The 27,954-nt window shown below is 41.4% G+C and overlaps 1 protein-coding gene across 1 annotated transcript; it reads left to right on the top strand.

Moving 5' to 3' along the window:
* Nucleotides 1–21,590: 21,590 nt before the first annotated feature.
* Nucleotides 21,591–22,924, top strand: ch25h (cholesterol 25-hydroxylase). The gene has a single exon (XM_021564786.2). It carries the CDS (start codon nt 21,636–21,638, stop codon nt 22,392–22,394), a length of 759 nt encoding a protein of 252 aa, XP_021420461.1. The 5' UTR covers nt 21,591–21,635; the 3' UTR covers nt 22,395–22,924.
* Nucleotides 22,925–27,954: the final 5,030 nt, after the last annotated feature.

Here is a 27,954-nt window from a genome sequence, read left to right as displayed (position 1 = left end):
GGGTTCCACGGGGGGGGGGGGGGGGGGGGGGGGTGCCAGATGAGTTCAAAGCAAGAAATCAGATCCTAGCAGGATTAGAGTTAAGCATTTCCAGGTGGTCTACTCTCAATAAGAACATGGACTGGATTAATTATATTTATTATAATCAACAGCGTTTTACCAATTGTACCAGAGATGCTATTAAAGGTTTTGCAGAACAGACTGAAGCAACCAGCCTGATGGCTTGGCAGAATAGAATTACATTAGACATGTTATTGGCTGAAAAGGGAGGAGTATGCGTGATTTTCGTGACCATGTTTGTGCTTACATCCCAAATAACACAGCTCCGGACGAATCAGTGACCGAAGCCTCAGCTGGTTTGACCACCATGGCTCACGGTTTGGCAGAAAACTCTGGGGTGGATACTTATCTGACTAATTGGTTTGATAGTTGGTTTGGTTCTGACTAATTGGTTTGATAGATGACTGATCAGATAGATAGATTCACTGTAGCACAATTCCAGTGGGTCAGAAGTTTACATACACTAAGTTGACTGTGCCTTTAAACAGCTTGGAAAATTCCAGAAAATGATTTCAATGCTTTAGAAGCTTCGGATACGCTAATTGACATAATTTGAGTCAATTGGAGGTGTAGCTGTGGGTGTATTTCAAGGCCTACCTTCAAACTCAGTGCCTATTTGCTTGACATCATGGGAAAATCAAAAGAAATCAGCCAAGACCTCTTTTTTTTTTTGGAGACCTCCACAAGTCTGGTTCATCCTTGGGAGCAATTTCCAAATGCCTGAAGGTATCACGTTCATCTGTACAAACAATAGTACGCAAGTATAAACACCATGGGACCACAAAGTCATCATACTGCTCAAGAAGGAGATGCATTCTGTGTCCTAGAGATTAACGTACTTTGGTGCAAAAAGTGCAAATCAATCCCAGAACAACAGCTAAGCACCTTGTGAAGATGCTGGAGGAAAAAGGTACAAAAGTATCTATTTCCACAGTAAAACGAGTCCAATATCAACCTAACCTGAAAAGCCACCCAGCAAGGAGGAAGCCACTGCTCCAAAACCTCCATAAAAAAGCCAGACTACAGTCTGCAACTGCACATGGGGACAAAGATCGAACTTTTTGTAAAAATGTCCTCTGGTCTGATGAAATAAAAATAGAACTGTTTGACAATTAATGACCACTGTTATTTTTGGAGGAAAAAAATGGAGGCTTGCAAGCCGAAGAACACCATCCCCAACCGTGAAGCACTGGTGTGGCAGCATCATGTTGTGGGGGTGCTTTGCTGCAGAAGGAACTGGTGCACTTAACAAAATAGATGGCATCACGAGCAAGGGAAATTCTGTGGATATATTTAAGCAACATCTCAAGACCTCAGTCAAAAAGTTAAAGCTTGGTCGCAAATGGGTCTTCCAAGTGGACAATGACCTGAAGCATACTTCCAAAGTGGTGGCAAAATGGCTCAAGGACAACAAAGTCAAGATATTGGCGTGGCCATCACAAAGCTCTGACCTCAAACCTATAGAACATTTGTGGGCAGAACTGAAAAATTGTGTGCGAGCAAGGAGGCCTACAAACCTGACTCCATTACACCAGCTCTGTCAGGAGGAAAGGGCCAAAATTCACCCAACTTATTGTGGGAAGCTTGTGGAAGGCTACCCAACATGTTTGACCCAAGTTAAACAATTTAATGGGAATGCTACCAAATAATAATTGAGTGTATGTAAACTTCTGACCCACTGGGAATGTGATGAATGAAATAAAAGCTGAAATAAATCATTCTCTCTACTATTATTCTGATATTTCACATTCTTAAAATAAAGTGGTGATCCTACCTGACCTAAGACAGGGAATTGTTACTAGGATTAAATGTCAGGAATTGTGAAAAGTTTAGTTTAAATGTATTTTGCTAAGGCGTATGTAAACCTCCGACTTCAACTGTATCTCCCTGGCATATTACATCATTTATGCAGCCTCATCCTGTTGTGCTGTGCTCACTTGAACAGTACGGTGGCGTGGCGGTCATTTGTGGGCAAACTTTGTCATCAAACTTTGTCATCAGAGTCTGGCATTCTCTGGATTTGTGGTGCATTCAAGACAACTGGGAGTTGGGGTGGACAAAAAAGGTGGAATCATGATGACATAAGTGATCTTCAGGTCATAGCTCTAGAAAGAGGCCCGAGTTCCCGATTTTACAATTTCGAGTTGGATGAAAGTTCAAAAAGTATTTTCCCAGTCATAGCTCATTTTTCGCAAATTCCCAGTTAGTCTTGAACTCACTAAAGTCCGATTTTGCAGTTCCGAAGTTAACAGTTGTTTTAAGCGCGACACAAATTATACTTCCTTGACAGCATTTACATTTTTAACTAGGAAAAGAGACCCTTAATCTTAGACTTGAGACCACACATCCAATGCCACTCCACTGAATAGCAGGCTAATGATTGCTTTGCAATACTTGCAGTTAGCCACTGATTCCTTCCGAACCACTCATTGTTGAATTTGCGATTTCCATCTTGTTGTGTAATGTTTATGTCCAATGGCCGATGAGCACCGATACATTTTATCTGTTATTTCTCTCCTTTATTTCTCTTCATATGACAAGGATTAAAAAGGATTTGCCAGTAGATTGTTGACTTGATTCATGATGATGACTGCTAGCTAAGATTTTGAAAGTATGATGTTGACATGATCAGTCCAATCAAAGCTGCTGTAGACATAACGTGATTTGACGTGATTTTGTCTGTGGCTAATGACCTTGAGCCTTCTTGGATGGGCACTTCTAATGTAACTCTATGGCAGCACCCAATGGGCTAGAAATGTACACCTCTACCGTTAGACTTGGCAGTGACGTAGTGTCCCAATGAGTGACAGAATACTGAGCCAATCAAGGCGCAGCGCTCCATATTGTCTGCTGTTTTGCCCCACCACCACAGAAAGCACTGAGCTAAGCTGAACACCTGCATTTTGGAGCTGTATTACTCAAGAAAACAAAAACGTTTGTATGCGGCTTTATCAAATATATATATATTTTGACATTGTTTGCGAACTGATATGGGACACGTATTAATGCCAAAACAACATGCAAAACAAGCCCCCCCAAAAATGTGGGTCTCTGCCCCACCTGCCCTGAATGACAAGTCGCCACTGAAGTTAACCGCCACGTGATTCTCCGTCTATGTAGGCAGCCTACTCTATTTCAATGACACCACACATACAGTACTAGGCGCACTTCAACTCTCATACCCAACTAGGAGAGGTAGGCTACTGAAGTTGAAGCAGAGTGTGTGAATAATGTGAAAAAATTTGCTATGAGGCGTGCCTTGGAAGAACCTTTACTTATTACAGTGGCAGATTTAGGTATGGGCAACATGGGCAGCCTCCCAGGGCGGCATCTTGCCGGGGTCGGCACGGGGCACCTGCACAATTTTTTGGGGAACGGTGACATTTGCGCAATCGGTTTTCTATCGCTCATTTGCACTGCACGTCAATAATATCATGTCAATAATATCATGTCAATAATATTATGTCAATAATATCATGTCACCGTGTGGGAATGTGGGTCAATTAACCTTGTCAGAGTGGGCACCCTGATTCTAGTTTGTGAGCTAGACAGGCTATTGCCTGGGAAGGTCTCCCACTCAGAAGTACAAGATCAGGAGGGGGGCGGGGGTAGGTTGACCTCAGAACTCCCCACTAGAAGCCCGAGGTAGGGGGAGTATAAATAACGCACCTCTACTATGTACAATACTAAATCCATCACACTACGAAATGCTACAAAATAAACCACAATTCATTCATAATACTGTGAATATATAGTTTCACAGACATACAGTTGTCATGACGTTGGCCTGGGGGGTAGGTTTATGACAGTCATAAATACCTCTTCCCCCCTTTTTCCTCTCTCTACCCTACTGAGGTTACATTTGCAAAACCCTTGGTTAACATAGAGATTCGGGAAACATCAGAAGGTGGCAGGAAATTAACTATATTCTGGTAATGCGACCAATTGAACATATGCGGTGGTACTTAATGAATATGATGCCAGTTTGGTTGTCATCTGAGACATTCTCATCAATGATAAGATGACATAAACTCCACAGTGGAAAGTCTACACATCAGAGTTATCGGATTCACATGGAATTGTTGTTCAATTTAAATGTTTGAATATGAAATTATTCGTGATGGGATGAAATGTGATTTTAGCTTCTAAAATGTGAGATTTGAGTTTTCATAAGATAGGGCTGCTCAATCAGTGGCCCGCCCATTGAAGGGACATGGGCTATACACATTTTCAAACATGCCCTTCTCTCCCTTCCTATATAAAGCCTTGATGACAATATAACTTTCTGTTCCCGGGTACATTAGGATGACGGTCCTATGTCAGAATGGTCCAGATAATAACTACGGAACGAAGCCAACATCAGAGTGAGCTTTGGTTGCGAATGGTATGAACTTTGAACTCTTATTCACTACAGAAGTGATACCTCCTAGCCGTTGAGTTAGCAACAGCAGCTGCAAACGCAGGTTAGGAAGGAACAGACAGAGTATCCCGTCTACCACACAGCGATGTTACTACAACGTATCCAATTTACTAGCAGTGACATTCTTCAAAGGACTTGGTTGGGCAACACGGCCTTCCATCTACAACCAACCTACTGAAGCGCAGCTCAGAGTAAATATTTATTGCATTTTCCTTTTCCAAATGGGCAGTAATTTAGAATGCATAAAATACCATATTTACGATAGCACAGCTTCACCTTTGTTCCCGCTCTTTCACTCAACCCAGCCCCTTTTCCTTTGTGTAACAAGCTGTCATATCTGTCACGCCCGCCAGGGACATTTTCCTTTATGACGCAATTTGTAATCAAGTTATGATTAATGGTGTGTATGTGTAATTCTGCATGATTAGTTAGGTATTTAGTAAATAAATATTTAAACCCAATTTTGTATTGCTGATTCAACTTGTTAGCCAGGGTTCGTGCAGATAAAATAATTTACAACTTTCAGATGAGACTTGAATTAAGATGACTATTGATATTGACTGCTATTGATGTAAAATATTACTACGTCTTGAAGAGTTTATTCGGAAGATAACAGCTCTATAAATATTATTTTGTGGTGCCCAACTCTCTAGTTAATTACATTTACATGATTAGCTCAATCAGGTGATATTAATTATGGATTAATTATTTTATAGAATAGCATGTCATATCACTTAATCCAGCATAGCCAAAGACACGACACAGTATTGTTGCATTTGTTTCTGGTTTGTGTGAAATCCAAAACCAGTCTGCACACCACCAAGGTGAATTGGTTTAGTCTTGACTCTTGGTTGACAGTGTTGGGGGATGGGTAATGTATTGATGCTCCAGTGCCAAATCAACACAAATGGATAAGAAAAGGTCTAAGCCATCAGATGCCCAGTTTAGGAAAAAAAGGAAAGAAGAGGAGAAACATGCAAAAGATAAAGGTATGCAACTATATCATCTCTTTATGAGTATAATGTTATGCATTGAATGACATTTTTTACCTTTATTTAACTAGGCAAGAACAAATTCTTATTTTCAATGACAGCCTAGGAACAACAGATTTGTACCATGTCAGCTCAGGGATTTGAACTTGCAACTTTCCGGTTACCAGTCCAACGCTCTAACCACTAGGCTACCCTGCCGCCCCATATAGGTTAGTGTAACACTTATGTTTGTTAGCCTATGTTGCTATGTTGCTTGCTGTGCTATAACACATAGGATGACAATATTCAGTTTTTTGTTCAACTAGTTTACATAACATTGGATATCATTTCACACAGTTTCATCATAATAATGTGTGTAGCCTGCTGCAAAACGATTACAACCTAACTAGCACATTATTGATTTGGTTAACTTTCATTGAGGTGACATAAAGGTTTTGTGTGATTGTATTGACTAGGTCCTGAACTCAGTAAAGGGAATTTCCAATGCTGTAGGCTAACTTAAAAGACGTATATATTATGCTGATATTTTGTATATTTTGTGATATATTGAGTCTTTTGGGGTGTCTTATGCCTAGAATTAACCAAGGAGGTTGTGGGGTTAATTTGGTTCCTATTCTGAAAGTTTGATAAATTGTGCATGATGACATGTATATTTTAATTGTGGAATAAATGTAGTTAGGGTGTCAGACTCATATACTGTATTTCAATGCAAATTCAGGGGCACTTCTGAAATATTTTGGAGCACCCTCTGGCACTGGCCAGGATGAGGAGCCATCTACCTCCTCAGCCACACAGGCCTCTTCAGAAATGATCTCGGAGCCTCAGGATGAGGAGCCATCTACCTCCTCAGCCACACAGGCCTCTTCAGAAATGTTGTCTGAGCCTGAGGATGAGGATGAAGACCCATTTACTTCCAGTGCTCACCAGCAGGATTCTTCAGGTGTGTTTGTGCGCATGCGCACGTGTGTGTGTGTGTATGGGTACACGCACATGTGTTTATGCGTGCAACCCTGCATAACATAAACAAAATAAATAATTTCCCTTTTGCAAAGTTTTAAGTTTCCATATTGTAGGTAACAATGATGATTTTATTATTACTGGGTATGTACAGTGCCTTGCGAAAGTATTCGGCCCCCTTGAACTTTGCGACCTTTTGCCACATTTCAGGCTTTAAACATAAAGATATAAAACTGTATTTTTTTGTGAAGAATCAACAACAAGTGGGACACAATCATGAAGTGGAACGACATTTATTGGATATTTCAAACTTTTTTAACAAATCAAAAACTGAAAAATTGGGCGTGCAAAATTATTCAGCCCCTTTACTTTCAGTGCATCAAACTCTCTCCAGAAGTTCAGTGAGGATCTCTGAATGATCCAATGTTGACCTAAATGACTAATGATGATAAATACAATCCACCTGTGTGTAATCAAGTCTCCGTATAAATGCACCTGCACTGTGATAGTCTCAGAGGTCCGTTAAAAGCGCAGAGAGCATCATGAAGAACAAGGAACACACCAGGCAGGTCCGAGATACTGTTGTGAAGAAGTTTAAAGCCGGATTTGGATACAAAAAGATTTCCCAAGCTTTAAACATCCCAAGGAGCACTGTGCAAGCGATAATATTGAAATGGAAGGAGTATCAGACCACTGCAAATCTACCAAGACCTGGCCGTCCCTCTAAACTTTCAGCTCATACAAGGAGAAGACTGATCAGCGATGCAGCCAAGAGGCCCATGATCACTCTGGATGAACTGCAGAGATCTACAGCTGAGGTGGGAGACTCTGTCCATAGGACAACAATCAGTCATATATTGCACAAATCTGGCCTTTATGGAAGAGTGGCAAGAAGAAAGCCATTTCTTAAAGATATCCATAAAAAGTGTCGTTTAAAGTTTGCCACAAGCCACCTGGGAGACACACCAAACATGTGGAAGAAGGTGCTCTGGTCAGATGAAACCAAAATTGAACTTTTTGGCAACAATGCAAAACGTTATGTTTGGCGTAAAAGCAACACAGCTGAACACACCATCCCCACTGTCAAACATGGTGGTGGCAGCATCATGGTTTGGGCCTGCTTTTCTTCAGCAGGGACAGGGAAGATGGTTAAAATTGATGGGAAGATGGATGGAGCCAAATACAGGACCATTCTGGAAGAAAACCTGATGGAGTCTGCAAAAGACCTGAGACTGGGACGGAGATTTGTCTTCCAACAAGACAATGATCCAAAACATAAAGCAAAATCTACAATGGAATGGTTCAAAAATAAACATATCCAGGTGTTAGAATGGCCAAGTCAAAGTCCAGACCTGAATCCAATCGAGAATCTGTGAAAAGAACTGAAAACTGCTGTTCACAAATGCTCTCCATCCAACCTCACTGAGCTCGAGCTGTTTTGCAAGGAGGAATGGGAAAAAAATGTCAGTCTCTCGATGTGCAAAACTGATAGAGACATACCCCAAGTGACTTACAGCTGTAATCGCAGCAAAAGGTGGCGCTACAAAGTATTAACTTAAGGGGGCTGAATAATTTTGCACGCCCAATTTTTCAGTTTTTGATTTGTTAAAAAAGTTTGAAATATCCAATAAATGTCGTTCCACTTCATGATTGTGTCCCACTTGTTATTGATTCTGAAATGTGGCAAAAGGTCGCAAAGTTCAAGGGGGCCGAATACTTTCGCAAGGCACTGTATGTGGGATGTTCCACCACTATAAATGCTGTGAATAACGTGTGTAAACTAATGCCCATGTGCTCTCTGTTAGAAATGCCTGTAGCAGCATCCTCACCAAATCCTGCTGCTGAGGATGAACCACTGTCTACAGACCCTGCTGACTGGCCTTAAGTTCTGACTGACAGAATCCGGACACAACTAGTTTGCAGAGGACCAAGTGAGGTACCACCTAACTTTGTTTTCCCACGGAATGAGAGGGATGTAAGAAGATGCCACCACTTGTATTTCAGGAAGACCTTGAAGTTGGTTGGTGTATTCTGAAAGAAACAACAGCCTCTTCTGCTTCTGCTGCGAACTCTTTTCTAAGAAGAAAATGTATTTAGCAAACCCAGGACTGACAGACTGGAAACATGCAAACTCTTTTCTAAGAAGAACATGTATTTAGCAAACCCAGGACTGACAGACTGGAAACATGCAAACTCTTTTCTAAGAAGAAAATGTATTTAGCAAACCCAGGACTGACAGACTGGAAACATGCAAACTCTTTTCTAAGAAGAACATGTATTTAGCAAACCCAGGACTGACAGACTGGAAACATGCACGTTCTTTTCTAAGAAGAACATGTATTTAGCAAACCCAGGACTGACAGACTGGAAACATGCACGTTCTTTTCTAAGAAGAAAATGTATTTAGCAAACCCAGGACTGACAGACTGGAAACATGCACGTTCTTTTCTAAGAAGAACATGTATTTAGCAAACCCAGGACTGACAGACTGGAAACATGCACGTTCTTTTCTAAGAAGAACATGTATTTAGCAAACCCAGGACTGACAGACTGGAAACATGCACGTTCTTTTCTAAGAAGAACATGTATTTAGCAAACCCAGGACTGACAGACTGGAAACATGCACGTTCTTTGCTGACTTCACACGACAGCAGTCCAGAACACCAAAACTGCATGAAAACATGGAAAGAACTGGCAATGAGGATCAAAAAAAGGGAATAAATTGATAAGCATGAGATGGCACTCATAGAGGCTGAGAGGATAAGATGGAGAGAGGTGTTACTTGCAAGTACATATTTGTATTAGAAAATACAAAATAAAAGTATTCTAAATAAACTCTTACAAAATAGGCTACATGAAATTTAGTTCGGGCCAGTGAAATGCAAATTACAAAATGGGGGGGGGGGGGGGGGGGGTGGTAGGGGACGCCATGTGCGACTGACGTGTTTTCCTTTTGCTCCCGTGGTATTCTTAAAGTTTATGTGAATTTTGCAGCAGAACCGTATTTATTTTCAAATATTAATTTGGTGATCCCTTTCCGTAAAAACCAAGACTACTTTGCTTCCGAATGTCAGCATGTCGACCAAACATAAGGCTCTCATCACCGCCCTCTCCTGATTCTGAGGGCCCGGGGACGCACACTTTACCCAGGGGTGCGGCTTGGCCTGTCGGCGCTGAAATGAACATGCTCGAAGCCATCAAACTACTACGCTCTGAGATAGTTGAAATGAAAACACAGGTAGCTGCTACGATTGAGGCCAGAATACAGGAGGTTTCTGATACTTTAAAAGCAGATTTAACCGTCCTGTGGAACGAGACTGTGCCAGCAATCACATTACTCAAAACAACAACTGCGTCACACACTACAACGATTGCAGCACTGGAGACCTCCGCTACTAATGTCTCCGATTTAACTACATCCCTGGAGGCTGAAGTTAAACGCCTAGCTGCGGATTTGAAAAAGGTGAAGGAGAGCTGTGTGAGTTTAGAGGGATTCTCTCGCTGCAATAATCTCGGACTTGTATCGGTCCCAGAGTCAGCGGAAATGCATCGCGCCACGGATTTCGTTTCAGGGCTGCTGAAGGATGTTCTTGCCTTAGATGAAAAGCCCCTAATTGATCGAGCCCACCGATCATCTAGTATGCGTGCCTTACAAGCATTCAGTCATTTTAATTTAATTGTATTGAGGTTTTACTTAACTCCTGTGTTTCTAGGCTATCTCGCTCACCTATTTAGTTTGTTTACACATTGTCTCAGTGACTCAAAATATTTTTGGTTATTTTTTTACTGCATCCGTTTGCATTGACCCAGTAAACAGTAAATGTCTCCCGAGGCTACACGGTTTTTGGGGTCTCACTTTAATTTTAAAAGTTTTGAGCGTCATTTATGCCCAGCAAACGTTCAACGTTGCGCACTCGTAGTTTTTTGGTATTGGTTGTAAGCTGTCTCAGCGTCAACTAGACTACTATTATAATTACTATTACTACGATTTCCTTACTTCAAATTAGATTTTTGGCTGAGAGCCTTTATACATTTTATTTATTTTCTCTCTCAATGCCTGTTATAAGACTGGGAATACAATTATATACATCTACAAGTGGTGCTTTTGTCATTCCGTTTGCACAAGGGATTCGCCTTTTTTTTATTTGAAAAAATACATACAAATCTTTCTTTTTGCTGCTTGATCCACTAACAAAACGCGACTTTAAAGAGCGGGACTGTGGGTTTAGGTTTAAGACCGCACTCTCACAGACATACTGTGCGAAGAGAACATGTTCTATTTAGGCTTGTACCTCGTTTGCGGAGGTATTGTCTGGGATGGGATGGGATGGGATGGGATGGGGGGAGGGGGTAGGGGGCAGGTTGAATTGTTCAGTTCTAATGTTGTCATTCTGTCTTTTTTTTTTTTTTTTTCCTGTACTTTTTCCAAACATTTACCACCGTACATTATTACTCTGAGACAAGTTATTCTGGGGGTTTTGGGCGCTCATTGCTTTTCCAATCTATGCTCTAATGACATGGTTGAATAACGGGAATGCCCAGAGGGGCCGAAATAATGCGATCAAGTACATTTCATGGAACACCAAAGGGGTTAACAACCCGGTGAAGCGTAAGAGGGTGTTGACACACTTAAAGGGGTTGAATGCAAATATTGCATTTCTACAAGAGACTCACTTGAGGACTGGTGAGCATCTTAGGATGCGTAAGGACTGGGTTGGTCAAGTGTTCCACTCAAACTTTCATAGTAAATCAAGAGGTGCTGCTATTCTGGTTGATAAAGCTACTCCCTTTGTAGCTTCTGAGGTTATTGCTGATCCTAAGGGACGATACGTCATAGTAACCAGTGAACTGTTTTCTACCCCTCTTGTTTTGGCTAGTGTTTATGCTCCCAATTGGGATGACACAAGTTTCATTTCTTCCTTTCTGTCTGCTATTGCCAATTTAGATTCTCATTTGTTGATTTTAGGGGGGGATTTCAACTGTAAAAGGTCCCCAGTTCTTGACAAGTCCTCACAAACAAATACAGGCCCATCTAAATGTGCCCTACTTATTCAATCCTTTCTTCAGAAATATGCTATGTTTGAGGCCTGGCGTTTCCTACATCCTACAGATAGACGGTATTCCTTTTATTCTCATGTTCATCAAACATACTCCCGGATTGATTACTTCTTTTTGGACAAAAAACTTCTGCCTAACCTTCGGCAGTGTACTTACGAGAGTATTGTTATCTCTGACCATTCACCATTAGTGCTTGAACTAGAGTTTCCCCAGCGACCTCCTATGTGTTATCAATGGCGTCTCAACCCCATTTTACTCTCAGATAAGGAGTTTGTCAATTTCATTTCTTCTGAAATCACCTTATTCCTAGAGACTAATTCAACACCAGGTATGTCCTGCTCTACCATATGGGAGTCTCTCAAAGCATACCTACGTGGCTAAATTATTTCTTATACAGCCAACCAAAACAGAGTTTGCTCCCAGCGACTTTGGGACCTGAGCGAGTCCATAGCCACATTGGATGAGAAATATGCTACGGATCCTTCCTCTGATCTGCATAAAGAGCGCCAACTACTCCAATCTGAATTTGATGAGCTTTCTACCAGGCAAACTGAACAGTTACTCTTGCAAGCTCGATACAAAGTCTATGAACAAGGCGACAAGGCCAGTAAACTCCTTGCGCATCAGATCCGTAAATCTGAGTCTTCACGTTTAATCCCACAAATAAGGACCCCGTCTGGTGCCACCACAGTTGTACATAAAGAGATCAATGATCAATTTAAACAATTTTACTCTGCGCTATACAGCTCTGAATCCCCTCAAGACCCTTTGCTGATTGACTCCTTCTTTAATGGCTTGAATATGCCTTCAATTGATACAGACTCCCATGACTGTCTAGAAGAAGAATTTACGCTTGAGGAGATTGCAACAGCAGTGTCCGCAATGAAAAGTGGTAAATCACCGGGTCTGGACGGTTTTCCAACCAAATTTTACAGGACGTTTTCTGGTCTGCTTTGCCCATTCTTGTCTCGACTATTTGCAGAGTGCCTTAATACTTCAAAGCTACCGCCTTTATCAGGCTTATCAGCCTTTATCAGGCTTCAATTTCATTACTACTATAGAAAAACAAAGACCCCCTGGAATGTGGATCCTATCGCCCAATCTCGCTTTTAAACTGTGATTACAAAATCCTAGCTAAGCTTCTAGCCATCCGTATGGAAGGCTTGCTGCACCAAGTAATAGACTCTGACCAGACTGGCTTTGTGAGAAATAGGCATTTATTTTTCAATATTAGGCGCCTTATGAAGATACTGTACTCCCCAGCGTCAGAGGACCCGGAGGTGGTGGTCTCACTTGATGCCGAAAAAGCGTTTGACCGCGTTGAGTGGGATTACCTAACAGCTGCCCTTTATAGATTTGGCTTTGGCCCCAAATTCATTGCGTGGATAAAGATTCTTTATTTTCCCCCCATGGTTTCGGTACGGACTAATAACTTGTCCTCTGACTATTTTCCCTTGCACCATGGATCCAGACAGGGTTGTCCACTCTCCCCTTTGTTGTTTGCTTTGGCCATTGCACTACGCTCTAATGATGCCATTCAAGGTATAATCAGGGCGGTCTGGGAGCAGAAAGTCTCGCTATATGCTGACGACCTCCTTTTGTTTATCTCCAACCCCGATACCTCATTGCCACGTGCCCTATCTGGTCTTAAAACGTTTGGATTAATCTCAGGGTACAAGCTGAATCTAGGCAAGAGTGAGCTTTTTCCGGTAAACAAGGCTGCTTTAAAGTGCTCTTTTACAAGTTCTCAGTTTAGGATTGTCCAGGATCAATTCACCTACTTGGGAGTAAAAGTGACAAGGAAATATTCAAATTTGTTTCAGAAAAACTTTGTTGCTCTAGCAGACAGCTTGAAACAATATTTTACTTTTTGGAATTCGCTACCCCTTTCTCTTATCGGAAGGATTAATGTCATTAAAATGAATGTGTTGCCCAAATGTTTATATTTATTTCAATGTGTACCCATTTTTATTCCAAAATCTTTTTTTATTTCACTGGATCAAACATTCATGCATTTTATTTGGGATGGCAAGGTACCACGGATTGGTAGAAAACATTTACAGAAGCCTAGGTCATTTGGGGGGTTTAGCTCTGCCAAACTTTCAGACATACTACTGGGCTGCAAATTTCAGAGCCGTTCTGTACTGGCTGCAGACTGATCCTACTGGCCCTAGACCACTCTGGGTCCAGATGGAGTCTGAATCTTGTAAACCTGCAGCACTTTCCTCTGTGTTGTGCTCGTCTCTCCCAGTGTCCCTAGGCAAAAGGTGTGTCAACCCAATTGTAAAGCAGTCTCTTAAAATTTGGAATCAGTTCTGTTTAGCCTTTAGCCTCCGAGGCTTTTCTCTATCAGGCCCAATCAATCAGAACATTTTATTTCCTCCATCTTTGAATGATGGGGCTTTTGGCATTTGGCACTCACTAGGCCTCTCCTCGCTAGCCCAATTATTCTTTGATGATACATTTGCCTCTTTTTCTCAGCTGCAGGAAAAATTCAATCTCCCCCAATCCCACTTTTTCCGCTATCTCCAGACTAGAAACTTTGTCAGAGCTAACACACCTGGATTTCCCAATAGGCCTGCGAATACAGCTATAGAGAGCATCTTGGAGTTGAACAAGCTTCCTAGGGGCGCAATTTCAGATGTATATGCAATCATTCATGACTTACAGAACCCTTCTTTGGTGCCTTTAAAGACTCGATGGGAAAAGGATTTGGGGGAGGAACTTGGGGAAGATGCCTGGGAATCTGTGCTGCACAGGGTGCACTCGTCCTCTTTTAGCACTAGACACAGCCTCATTCAATTCAAGGTGGTTCACCGTATCCACTGGTCGGGGGCCAAACTTGGAAGAATATTCTCTGATTTTGATCCTATCTGTGTCAGATGTAAAGTGGAACCAGCCACACTGTTGCATATGTTTTGGGGCTGTCATGAACTCTCAAGTTTCTGGGAATTAATATTTAAATGTTTCTCTGATATATATGACACTGTTATAGATCCGTCTCCCCTCACAGCCCTTTTTGGAGTACTGCCCTTGGGTACCCCCTATCAAGAATCCAGTCGGACACTGTTGCTTATACAACTCTTTTAGCTAGACGGCTAATACTACAGAACTGGAAGATGGCAGCTCCCCCATCTTATAAATATTGGGTGAGAGATGTGTTGTGGTCTCTGAAACTAGAAAAAATTCAATTCAATTCACGTGGGAACCCCAAACTGTTTAATGAAGCTTGGGCTCCATTCCGGTCTTACTTTAAACAGTCCATCCTCTGATGGCATTCCAATTAAAACTAAAATAAGTCTGTGACTTAAGGGTTGGAGGAGCTTCTCTCTGTGTTTTTGCTGGGGGGGGGCATTAAGGTCCATGTGCTTATTGATTGTGATCCGCAGATGCCTTGTTCATCTTGCCCGGGCAGAGACTGAAGTGTGAGCTTGTTTTTCCCAGTTATTTTTACATTTTGTTCACGCCTACATGAACAATCATTCAATTTTTTTATTTTTTATTTTAAAGCATTGTAAACTTTATTTTTGGTCCAGTGGATGGTAGGTCTGTGGCCATGACCCTCTGTGAGTGGTTGCATTTCTCCACCCTTATCCCTTGACTGTTTACAGGAACAATGGTGAGGTGTTTGCTCTGTCCCTGTACTATAGATTGCCCTTTAACCTCTGTAGCTTTCTGCCCGGTGTGTTTAACTTGTCTAAAGTATGGTATCTTTAAAGCTATTTTTTTATTTGTATTTTTATTTGTATTTGTTTCTAGTTGAGTATATTATTTATATTGCTTTGTCTTGTCTGTGTGTGTGTGTGTGTGTGTAAAACTTAATAAACAGAGTAAAAAAAAAAATACAAAATAGGTATTTAAAATATTGAAATATCAAATACATGTAACATAAATACTACCTGTTGTGGCACAAGCTACCTGCACTGTAAATCTGCAACAGTTTACTAACCTCTGTGCTTCCAGTAATGCACTGTAAATATACAACAGTTTACTAACCTCTGTGCTTCCAGTAATGCACTGTAAATATACAACAGTTTACTAACCTCTGTGCTTCCAGTAATGCACTGTAAATATACAACAGTTTACTAACCTCTGTGCTTCCAGTAATGCACTGTAAATATGCAACAGTTTACTAACCTCTGTGCTTCCAGTAATGCCCTGTAAATATACAACAGTTTACTAACCACGGTGCTTCCAGTAATGCCCTGTAAATATACAACAGTTTACTAACCTCTGTGCTTCCAGTAATGCACTGTAAATATACAACAGTTTACTAACCTCTGTGCTTCCAGTAATGCACTGTAAATATGCAACAGTTTACTAACCTCTGTGCTTCCAGTAATGCACTGTAAATTCTAGAAATACAGTATGGTACTCTAGTAAGGTGTTCCAGTTATATGTTATACATTTTTGTTACAGTAAAGGTCCTGTAAATCTACAGTAATTTACTGGCTTCTGTGCTGCAAGAAATGTACTGTAAATTTACAGTAATATACTGGCTACTGAGTGGCTGAAATGTTTTAGAGTGTAGGCATCCACATCATTCATGTTCCCTGAGTGATAGTGAACCCATGCAAAGTTAGCATAGGTTACCAGTAACTCTGTATCATCCTGTCTATTCTTCAATGCACTCTCAGCCTTGTGGAGATACTCAAGAGCACTAACATTGTTTTCCTCCAGGTGTCTCAGAAAGGCTAGTAAGTTGATATGTATGGCATGGTTCAGAGTGCTGAACTTCATGATGCGATACAGGAGTTTTTCAGGAAGGCTGTCCAGTTCCTTAATGTCAGCCTTCCTTATGCCCCAAGTGAAGTGACACTCAAGTGCTTTCAGCTTCACTTCCATATCTACCTTGAAAAATACAATTATTACCATCCAGCATTTGAACTGTTGTTGGCACTTCCTCCTCCCAAGGTGTCGGACCATAAAGCAGAGTGTCACATAATCCCATTTGAGCCCAAGGTAGTCAGGTTAATCAACACCCTCTCCCCTGAGTCCTGACAGGCACTATCTATCTCCTCTCTAGGCTTTCACATACTTACACTAATGCCTAGCTCCCTCTACTGCCCCAGCATTAATATTGCACTAGCAATATCAAAGTTGCTGTGTGTTTATTACTGTTTTATGTCAAGTCGATCATACAAATAAAAGGTATTATTAGCAGTACTAAATTACAAAAACGGTATAGGCTAAATAAATCACGATTTTAAGGAGAAATATCACAGGTGATGCCAAAGTGTGCCTTCAGTTAATTGATGAAATAAAATTCAAACGTAACATATATATTTATATCGCATCAAGAGATCCTGTTTGTATTTCAGAGTAAAATTCTTAATCCAATACCTACTCTTGTTGAAGACAGCCAGTTGTTTTCTTATGTTGCCCACACTGAAGGAAAAGCAGCCTACAAGTGCTCACCATATGTGGGAACTCCTTCAAGACTGTTGGAAAAGCATTCCAGGTGAAGCTGGTTGAGAGAATGCCAAGAGTGTGCAAAGATGTCATCAAGGCATAGGATGGCTACTTTGAAGAATCTCAAATGTAAAATATATTTGGATTTGTTTAACACTTTTTTGGTTACTACATGATTCCATATGTGTTATTTCATAGTTTTGATGTCTTAACTATTATTCTACAATGTAGAAAATAGTAAAAATAGAGAAATTAGTAGGTGTGTCCAAACTTTTGACTGGTACTGTATATATATTTTTGTGCTAGACAGGTGGGGGTCAAAATTGCCCCACCTGCTCTGAATTACGGGTCGCCACCGGTCCTGTAGTTTATTTATGATCATGTTTTCATTATAGGCCTATTGTCTGCATGCAGCCTATGGCCTTTTATGCCCAGCAATAATTGCCCCTTGGAGATTTAAATATTATGAATTCAATTGAATTGAACCCACACATTAAATCAGATCAAATGTCATGTGTCACATGCGCCGAATACAACAGGTAGACCTTACAGTGAAATGTGTTTAGTCCCAGGGTTCTTAGCTTAGTGATGAGCTTTGAGGGCAATATGATGTTGAACACTGAGCTGTAGTCAATGAACAGCAGTCTGATGTAGGTGTTCCTTTTGTCCAGGTGGATAAGGGCAGTGTGGAGTGCAATAAAGATTGCATCATCTGTGGTTCTATTGGAGGCAGAGTGGGTCTAGGGTTTCTGGGATAATGGTGTTGATGTAAACCATGACCAGTCTTTCAAAGCACTTCATGGCTACAGACTTGAGTGCTATGGGTCGGTAGTCATTTAGGCAGGTTACCTTAGTGTTCTTGGGCACAGGGACTATGATTGTCTGCTTGAAACATGTTGGTATTACAGACTCAGTTGGGGACAGGTTGAAAATGTCAGTGAAGACACCTCACGGTGTCCAATAGGATGGGACCTGAGCTCTGTCCGAAGTGAGCCCACGACCAGGCCTTCGCCACACCCCTAAACACACATGGGTCAAAACAACAATAATGACTCTTCCTCTAGCTTTAATATATTTACTCCTATAGTCTCTCTCTCTCTCTCTCTCTCTCTCTCTCTCTCTCTCTCTCTCTCTCTCACACACACACACACACACACACACACACACACACACACACACACACACACACACACACACACACACACACACACACACACACACACACACACACACACACACACACACACACACACACACTCACCCGAAGCCCAGCTGTCGACAGACCACCTCTGCATGTCTGTCGTCCCATTGGTCATCGCAGACAGAGCCCCACCTACCACTGTGGAACACCTCCACACGCCCCTCAAAGTATTCTTCTCCTCCAACCAATCATAGAGGAAGACCACTGCCTGGGGGAGGACACAACAGCACAATATGGATGCTGAGTAGGGGCACGAGGTACGCACTGTGTTTCCTTCTCTCTAGCTTCCTACTGACCTTCTGGTGGAGCACACACACAACTCCCGCCTCATTTCCATGGCTACAGTCCCCGGTAACAAATGTCCTGCTCTGGCATTGGCTGACGGAGCTCTCATCACCATGGCAACTCAGCCGCTCGTAATGGAAGAGGCCGGAGCCCGAGCCGAACCTGGACTGCTCCAAAGCAGTGCCGATCTCACTGAGGGGACACAGACACACACACGCACGCACGCACACACACACACACACACACACACACACACACACACACACACACACACACACACACACACACACACACACACACACACACACACACACACACACACACACACACACACACACACACACACACACACACACACACACACAGTTGAAATGGAAATGCTGCGATGCTACAATGCCGATCTCAATGAGGAGGCACACACACACAAACATACACACTCCTACAACTCTCTTACCCCAACCCCAGCTGTCTGCAGATCACACTGGCATCTATGTCTGTCCAATGAGAGTCACACACCGCCCCCACTGACCATTCAGATACACTTCCACACGTCCACTTCTTGACGATGTCCCGCCCACCAGCCGAGCTGCACCTAAGAGAGGGTGAGAAGGACAGGTACATCAGCCAATTAATTGTCTGGAAATACAGAATATATACTCTGTACAGCAAGGGAGGCTGATGGGAGGAGCTATAGGAGGACGGGCTCAGTGGAATCACAACACGGCCTCCCTGGCAGTCGCAGTAGGCCCGGCATATAATACTGGATTTGCTTAGTATATTGTCTCTATGTATACATAAAGTATTTTTGCTATAAACTTACCCTGGTGGCAGTCGCAGTAGGCCCAGCCGATGGCCCCAGAGGTCTGTCTGAAGAAGCACCAGGGGTTGGACTCTCTGAGACACAGAGCCATTATAGAAACCCAGCTCTGTAAAAGAGAGAGAGAGAGAGAGAGAGAGAGAGAGAGATGAGACAAGAAAGAGAGAGGATACTGTCATAACTATGACTCCCTCTGAACAAGAGAGACAAATGGGATGGGAGGTTTATAGCAAGAGAGGAGATATGGAGAGGAGATAAGGAGAAAAGCATAGGAGGAGAGTCAGCGCATGCACGTCTTGGTAATCAGTCTGGCCGTGCAGCCTTGCAAATGTTGACCTGTTTAAAAGTCTTACTCACATCGGCTAAGGAGAGCATGATCACACAGTCGTCGAGAACAGCTGATGCTCTCATGCATGCTTCAGTGTTGCTTGCCTCGAAGCAAGCATAGAAGTAATTTAGCTTGTCTGGTAGGCTCGTGTCACTGGGCAGCTTGCGGCTGTGCTTTCTCTTTGTAGTCTGTAATAGTTTACAAGCCCTGCCACATCCGATGAGCACCGGAGCCGGTGTAGTAGGATTCAATCTTAATCCTGTGTTGATGCTTTAACTGTTTGATGGTTCGTCAGAGGGCATAGCGGGATTTCTTGTAAGAGTCCCACTCCTTGAAAGCAGCAGCTGTACCCTTTAGCTCAGTGCAGATGTCGCCTGTAATCCATGGCTTCTGGTTGGGGTATGTAAGTACGGTCACTGTGGGGACGACATTGTCAATGCACTTATTGATGAAGCCAGTGACTGATGTGGTGTACTGATCAATGCCATTGGAATATGTTCCGGGATTCTTCTGGTCTGTGCTAGCAAAACAGTTCTGTAGTTTAGCATCTGTGTCATCTGACCACTTCTTTATTGACCGAGTCACTGGTGCTTCCTGCTTTAGTTTTTGCCTGTACACAGGAATCAGGAGGACGGAATTATGGTCAGATTTGCCAAATGGAGGGCGAGGAAGAGCTTTGTACACTTCTCTGTGTGTGGAGTAAAGGTGGTCTAGAGTTACTGTGTTATACCATGTCAATTCGAGAAATTACTAGTATAACAGAAATTACACATATTTCAGCAGGAAGCAGGAATGTCAAAGATGCTGTTTTGTCTATGAGATCCTGTCTCTTATGCTTCTTACCTCATCTTTACTGTTGAAGGCAGCGAGTAGTGTGTTGGCCTGACAATTGATACACAGCCGAAACCTACCCACTCCTTGGCATAGAATCTGAAACTTCAAGTTTCCATTCTGCCAAAAACTTTACAACCAATTTTAGAACGTGAGTACACAACAGTCCCCTCAACAACTGGATGGAGTTGCAGAATATAAGATGATTCAACTTGACCACTTGGCGGTGTAGTGTACTAGATAAAGAGGAAAAGGAAAGGCGTAAGATGAGGGAGAGAGCAGAGGCTCTTTAGGCAAATGTCCAGCCAAAATAGAACAGAGAAAACAGTAGTATTCTACTATTCTATCGAATTACAGAGTTATGCAAGAGACATTCATTTATTATTCATCATTTGAGAAATTCTCAAAGAAGTTGCATTGCTTCATATGCACAAAGTAGGGAAGTTCTTCAGCCAGTATTTCCCCAAAATATTTGTCAGACTTGTGACTGTCTACAAACAGTTGAATGCCCTCATTGCTCATTTACATACTGTATAATCGAATAAAACACATTTCTATTTATGAATGGATTTATTTTAATGATTATATTGATATTTTGTCAATTTACTAGCCGGTTACCACCCAGTACTCTACCCTGCACCTTATTGACTGCTGCCCTACAATGAATACTGGTCACTTTAATAATGTTTACCAACTGTTTTACCCACTTCATATGTATATCATGTATTCTAGTCAAGGCTCATCCTATATAACTACTGCTGTACACATCTTTTCTATTCATATACTGTCCATACACACCATTATTTATATATATATATATATATATATATATATATATATATATATATATATATATATATATGTATATATATATATATATATATATTCCGGACTCTGTCATTGCTCATTCTAATATTTCTTAATTGCCTTTTATTTTGGGGATTTGTCTGTATTGTTTTGTACTGTTAGGTATTACTGCACTGCTGGAGCTAGAAACACAAGCATTTCACTGCATCTGCAATTACATCTGCAAATCGGTGTACGCAACCAATAAACGTTAATTTGATTTCCAATACAAGCCCTCAGAACAATCTTACTCAGAGTCAGATAACTGGGCTAAGTTAAAAGGCCCCAGAATGTTCAGGAAGTCCTTATAAGGAACCTCTGGGGGTGGATACTTTTCATACCAAACACATAAAAGGGGAGAGACAGCTTTGGCAGGAACCTGTTTGAACAACACTTTTCCAGCTCATGCACACACAAGCCTGGACACAATGCTTCTACAGAGCCTATGGGATCTCATATTGGGGTATAATGCTTGGCTTATGTCGCCTTTCTTCCCTGTGCTTTTCTCACTCAGTGTCTACCTCGCCTTCTGCCTGCCCTTTGTGGTGCTGGACCTCCTCTCCCCCAGGCTGGCCTGGATCAGGACCTTTAAGATCCAGCAGAAGAGCCATGTCTCCTGGACTATGATGTGGAGCTGCCTGGCTCACTCCCTCTACAACCATGTGGTGTTCCTCTTCCCTCTCACTGTGCTGCACTGGTACTGGAGACCAGCCAGCTTCATAGCCGAAGCCCCGGGGACGCTGCGTCTCATCTGGGACGTGGTCGCCTGCCTCCTGCTCTTCGACTTTCAGTCTTTCATCTGGCATATGCTGCACCACAAGGTGCCCTGGCTGTACCGGACATTCCACAAGGTGCACCACATGCACACAACAACCTTCGCCCTGACCACTGAGTACTCTGGGGCCTGGGAGACCCTGTCTCTGGGCTTCTTCTCGTCGGTTAACCCTCTGCTGCTGGGCTGCCACCCCCTGACAGAGATGCTCTTCTATGTACTGAATATCTGGCTTTCTGTGGAGGACCACTGTGGCTATGACCTGCCCTGGTCCACGCATAGACTGGTGCCCTTTGGGCTCTACGGTGGAGCTCCGCACCATGACATGCACCACCTGAAGTTCAAATCCAACTACGCTCCGTACTTCACACACTGGGACAGGCTTTTTGGGACCTTGCACAAGAGCTCTGACTGAATTTATGCACAGAAAAAGGTGCAAATGGATATGTTGAATATCTTTTATATTAAAAGAATGGGATACCGAGTGCAGGCACTTTGTGATGTATTGTATCATATGTTGATGTTATTTATCATTGTTAAGATAGAGCTGTTTTAATCTAAGTATTTATTCAACCGAATGTGTTATTTATTATAGCTGATTTTCTATGACTCTTGTATATGAAGGTTATCTCTAAAGATTCATGCTATGGACTCTACGATTTACAAACACATATTGTTGGATGTGGATCAATTATAGGTCACACTTCAAAACTGAAAACATTAACCAGTTTAGACCTTTGATGCCAGTTAACTGAACTATCGGAATGAATTTGACTGGGATTGAATGACTGAAGACTATTGAAATGTTTGTGTTAACTTCTCAGTGCTACTGGGTGAGCATCACTGAACAAAATGTTCAGCTGTTTCAAGCTGTGTGCATTATTAAAAAGGGATGAACCCCTCATTTTTGTTACAAAACAAGAAGCAATAAAACTAATATCAGAAATGGTCTCTGTGGCTCGCTGTCATTAATCTACATTATTCATAAGCCTTTTAGTTTCTGTCCTTGATTTCTAGAGATGACAGTTTCAGATTTCATTTAGAACAAAGCTGCGTGAGAACAACCAGGAGACAGTCTACCAGAGGGTTTTATATGATACATACGTATTTGCAAGTTCAAGCACCTTCTCTTGCATTGCCATGCTAGAATGGCAGTTTTTTAATTGAAATGGCAGTTAAAACATTTCTTGACCAAAATGTTCTATATAGAACCCCCCTTTTTTTTTTTTTATCTACAGCGCCTATCTATTCACACCCCTTGACTTTTTTCACATTTTGTTGTGTTACAGCTTGAATTTAAAACGGATTCAATTTAGATTATTTTTTTTGTCATTGTCCTACACACAATACCCCATAATATCAAAGTGAACTTGTGTTTTTCTATTTAAAAAAAAAATAACAACATGAAAAGCTGAAATGTCTTGAGTCATTAAGTATTCAACCCCTTTGTTATAGCAAGCCTAAAAAAGTTCAGGGGGACAAATGTGCTTAACAAGTCATATAACAAGTTGCATGGACTCTGGGTGCAATATTAGTGTTTCCATGATGTTTGAATGACTATCTCATCTCTGTACCCCACACATACAATTCAATTATCTGTAAGGCCCCTCAGTCGAGCAGTGCATTTCAACCACAGATTCAACCACAGATTCAACCACAGATTCAACCACAGAGACCAGGGAGGTTTTCCAATGCTGTGTAAAGAAGAGTAGCTATTGGTAGATGGGTAAAATGTTGAATATCCCTTTGAGGATGGTGAAGTAATTAATTACACTTTGGATGGTGTGTCAATACACCCAGTCACTACAAAGATACAGTCATCCTTCCTAATTCAATTACCGGAGAGGAAGGAAACCGCTCTGGGATTTCACCATGTGGCCAATGGTGACTTTAAAACAGTTACAGAGTTTAATGGCTGTGATTGGAGAAAACTGAGGATGGATCCACAACATTATAGTTACTTCACAATACTAACCTAAAAGGACAGAGTGAAAAGAAGGAAGCCTGTACAGAATCAAAATATTCCAGAACAAGAAAATGTGGAAAAGCAATTCACATTTTGCCATGAATACAAAGTGTTATGTCTAGGATAAATCCAATAAAACACACTATTGAGTATCACTCTCCATATTTTCAAGCACAGTGGTGGCTTCATCATGTTATGAGTATGTGTCATGGACCCCCCCCTTCCACTGTTGCTCATTCCCGTGCACCAGTCCCGGAGGCCTATGTCACCGGCCTCTAGGCGTCCCTGAACTGTCTCATTACGCACACCTGTTTCCCATTTCCCCTGATTAGCCGTCTGTTCACCATTGTCTTGGTCGGTTATTGTTCCCATGTCCGTTGGTCTTGTGAGTACCTGTGCTTTGTTGTTTCGGCTTTCGTGCTGCATGTTGTGTGTACTCGTTATTACGGGTCTCGTCCCGTGTATTGTTGTGCCCTTGTTAATACGGGTCTCGTCTCGTGTATTGTTATTACGGGTCTTGTCTTGTGTATTGTTGTTATGGGTCTCGTCTTGTGTATTGTTATTACGGGTCTCGTCTTGTGTATTGTTATTACGGGTCTCGTCTTGTGTATTGTTGTTACGGGTCTCTTCTTGTGTATTGTTATTACGGGTCTCGTCTTGTGTATTGTTGTTACGGGTCTCGTCTCGTGTATTGTTGTTACGGGTCTCGTCCCGTGTATTTATAAGAGGTTTTACCTCGCTCTTCTGTTTGGGTTACGCCCCTGTGTGTTTGTATACGTGTTTGTTTTTGGCTTCGTCCCCGTGCCTTTTAAAAAAGATTAAAAAGAAACAGAATGGAGCTAATACAGGAAAAACCCTGGAGGAAAACCTGGTTCAGTCTGTTTTCCACCAGACACTGGGAGATGAATTCAACTTTCAGCAGGACAATAACCTAAAACCAAAGGCCAAATATACACTGGAGTTGCTTACCAAGAAGACAGTGAATGTTCCTGAGTGGCCGAGTTACAGTTTTGACTTAAATATACTTGAAAATATATGGCAAAACCTGAAAATGGTTGAAAATAATAATGGACAAATGTTGTGCAATCCAGGTGTGGAAAGCTCTTGGAGACTTACCCAGAAAGACTCACAGCTGTAATTGCTGCAAAAGTTGCTTCTACAAAGTATTGACACAGGGGTGTGAATACTTATGTAAATTAGATATTATTTCAATATATTTGCAAACATTTCTAAAAACATGTTTCACTTTGTCATGATGAAGATGGGTAAGATAAAAAAAAAAATCAGGCTGTAACACAACAAAATGTGGAATAAGTTTAGAGGTATTTTACAGATCTTAAAATGTATGAGTACTCTGAATGTACATAAACATAATTTGTACTCTCTTAGAAAAAAATGTTCGGAAAGGATTCTTTGCGTAGGGAGAAGGGTCTACCAAAAAACTTTTTGATCTGAAGAATCTTTTTTGGAAGACAAGGGTTATTTGTAGAGCAAAGGGTTCTCCCTAGAAACCTTTAACATCCTAAGAACTGTTTTTGGAAGAAAGAGTTCTTTGATGATTCTTTGGAAGGTAAAAAGGGTTCTTTGGAAGACAAGAAGGGTTCTACATAAAACTATATATGATATTTCCCAGTATGCTCTATTGCAAGGTGATTTTCAGATTTTTGTGTGTTTTCATATCTGTGTTTTGCATGTACATTGATTGGATGATTAATTATATGCTACACAAAGATAAATAGCATACATCCAATCTGTTAGTACTTTGACTTATTGCACACGTTACTGAGATGGTTGTTACAGCTTAGATGATTGAGGTAGTCTCAAAATTCAATCTTCCCTACCCTAGCAGTCATTCTGAAAGAAGGTGATTAGAATTTCCACTTTTTGGATCACATTGCAAACCAGCATAATGTGACTTGTAAACCAGAAGTTTCCCAACACTACTATGTTAGGATATAACTAGGCCCTGAAAGAAAGGCATTATGATATATACTTCTTAATTGCATTTTAAAGGACATTAAAGCTGGTGGAACTGTTCATTGAGGCTTCTAGGAAGAACCCTCCAAAAATAAAAGGGTTATCGGTAGAACCCTTCATAGAGGGCTCTAGGAAGAACCTTTAGATAATAAAATGGTTTTGGGCAGAACTCTACATAGAGAGTTCTAGGTAGAACCATATGCAGTGTTTTTTTTGAAGAACCCTACATCGTGTTCTAGGTAAAACCATCTGCAAAGGGTTCTACCTAGCACCTTTTTTTTCTGGCAATCAAATTTAGATTCTACTAGTGGTTCATTGGAGCTTTTATAAGTCTGATGACTCATGAATCCTGTTCTCCAAGTGGAAAGTTTATTCTTACCAATGTCTCAATGCATTGGAAAGTCCCTCTCTCTGGGGACCCAAGCCATGTGCTATTCTGTCCATCATGATCAGGTGATATCATTGTGAGCGATAGAGGTTGATAAACATTGCTACATCCAGGAGTTGTTCGTCCGCCATGTGACCTGACCAGGAAACAGGAATGTATACAGTAGCACATACTCATTTTATTGTTTCTAACAAACAGTTTACTTTCTTACTTTAATTAGGCCCTTTCCAATGTTACTGGAATCAGATGAAAGAGCCAAAAGCGCCTGTTGACACGGATGCAGACATTTCCTGACCTCTCCTCATGAGGGGAAATACAGAATGAAGTCCACTACTTACAAAGAAGCTTTAATCAACCCTTTCACCCTCCGAATATCAAAATACGTATGAAGTCGCCGATGTCTCATCTAAAAAGGGAAAGGACTGAGATTGACAATGGGGAATTTCCCATAAATAATTGAAGATTTGCTGGCCTATGCAAACACATTATAATATTGTATGATTATATCTTTGTGAATGTACAGATGTAGGATCTTAATTTGAACACAATTTTTTGTTGATGGGAATTTTCCTGCATAGCAGGAAATGCAAACTTGTAGTGAATTCAAGGTTTAAAGAGGCTTCTAAAATTTGCAATTTCAGACTTGATTTGCCCTAATGAAAAATCTATTAACCCCTACAAAAAATGTCCATGAATTATAATCCACATAATAATTCACATTTCCTGTTGCTGCAGGATTATTTTCCTGCTGTAGCAAACTGCCTCAAATTAAGATCCTACGTCTGTAAGATTCGCTGTGAATGTTGTTTTAGCCTTCAGAGCAGTGTTTTCCAGATAGTGGTTTACGGCCCATACTGGGTCACCACAGGTCCATGGGTTGTGATCAAATCTGTGATGTGGTCAAGTCTGGATTGTGTTTATAGGAGGCAATGACCACTGGGCAAAAACTGGTTGAATTAACGTTGTTTCCACGTCATTTCAACCAACAGAATCAATGTGATGATGTTGAATCAAATGGTGGAAAACTGATTGGATTTGCAAAAACGTTTAACCTAAATTCAATGACATGGTGACATTTTTGGTTGATTTTACATTGAATTCACGTTGGTTGACAACTCAACCAAGTATAAATTAAAACTTGACCTTGAACTCAGTGATTGAACAAAGCCCGCTGAGTCAAGGGTGAACTAAAGGCGGGGAACCACTATTTGGAGCGATATCACCCATACTGAGAATAGTAATCTTCCAAGTCTACTATTCCCTGTTGCGGCAGGTGGAATAGTGGTTGAGAGTATTTGGCCAGTAACCAAAAGTTTGCTGGTTCAAATCCCTGAAATAACTAGGTAAAAAAATCTGTTGATGTCCCCTTGAACAACACACTTAACCCTGATTGCTCTGGATAAGAATGTCTGCTAAATGACAATAAGATAATGTACTTTTACAAACAAGTGTCATGGTCTTCTGTCTCTTCCCAAACCAAATTTGAACCAAATTGCTATGTGGATATTACCCTGGGGATGATGGTGTTTAGACTCTGCTAGCAGGCAAAAACAATATTTTCATGGAGGTTCTTTCCATCAGGCTATGTGTGAATACCTACTCCTGTGAGTCGTATCCTACAGTACTTTACCAACCGTGTTGCTC

Source organism: Oncorhynchus mykiss, chromosome 16 (assembly GCF_013265735.2).
Source record: "Oncorhynchus mykiss isolate Arlee chromosome 16, USDA_OmykA_1.1, whole genome shotgun sequence".
Lineage (NCBI taxonomy): Eukaryota > Metazoa > Chordata > Actinopteri > Salmoniformes > Salmonidae > Oncorhynchus > Oncorhynchus mykiss.
The sequence above is the reverse complement of the archived record's forward strand: the minus strand, read 5'-3'. Positions and strand labels throughout refer to the sequence as shown.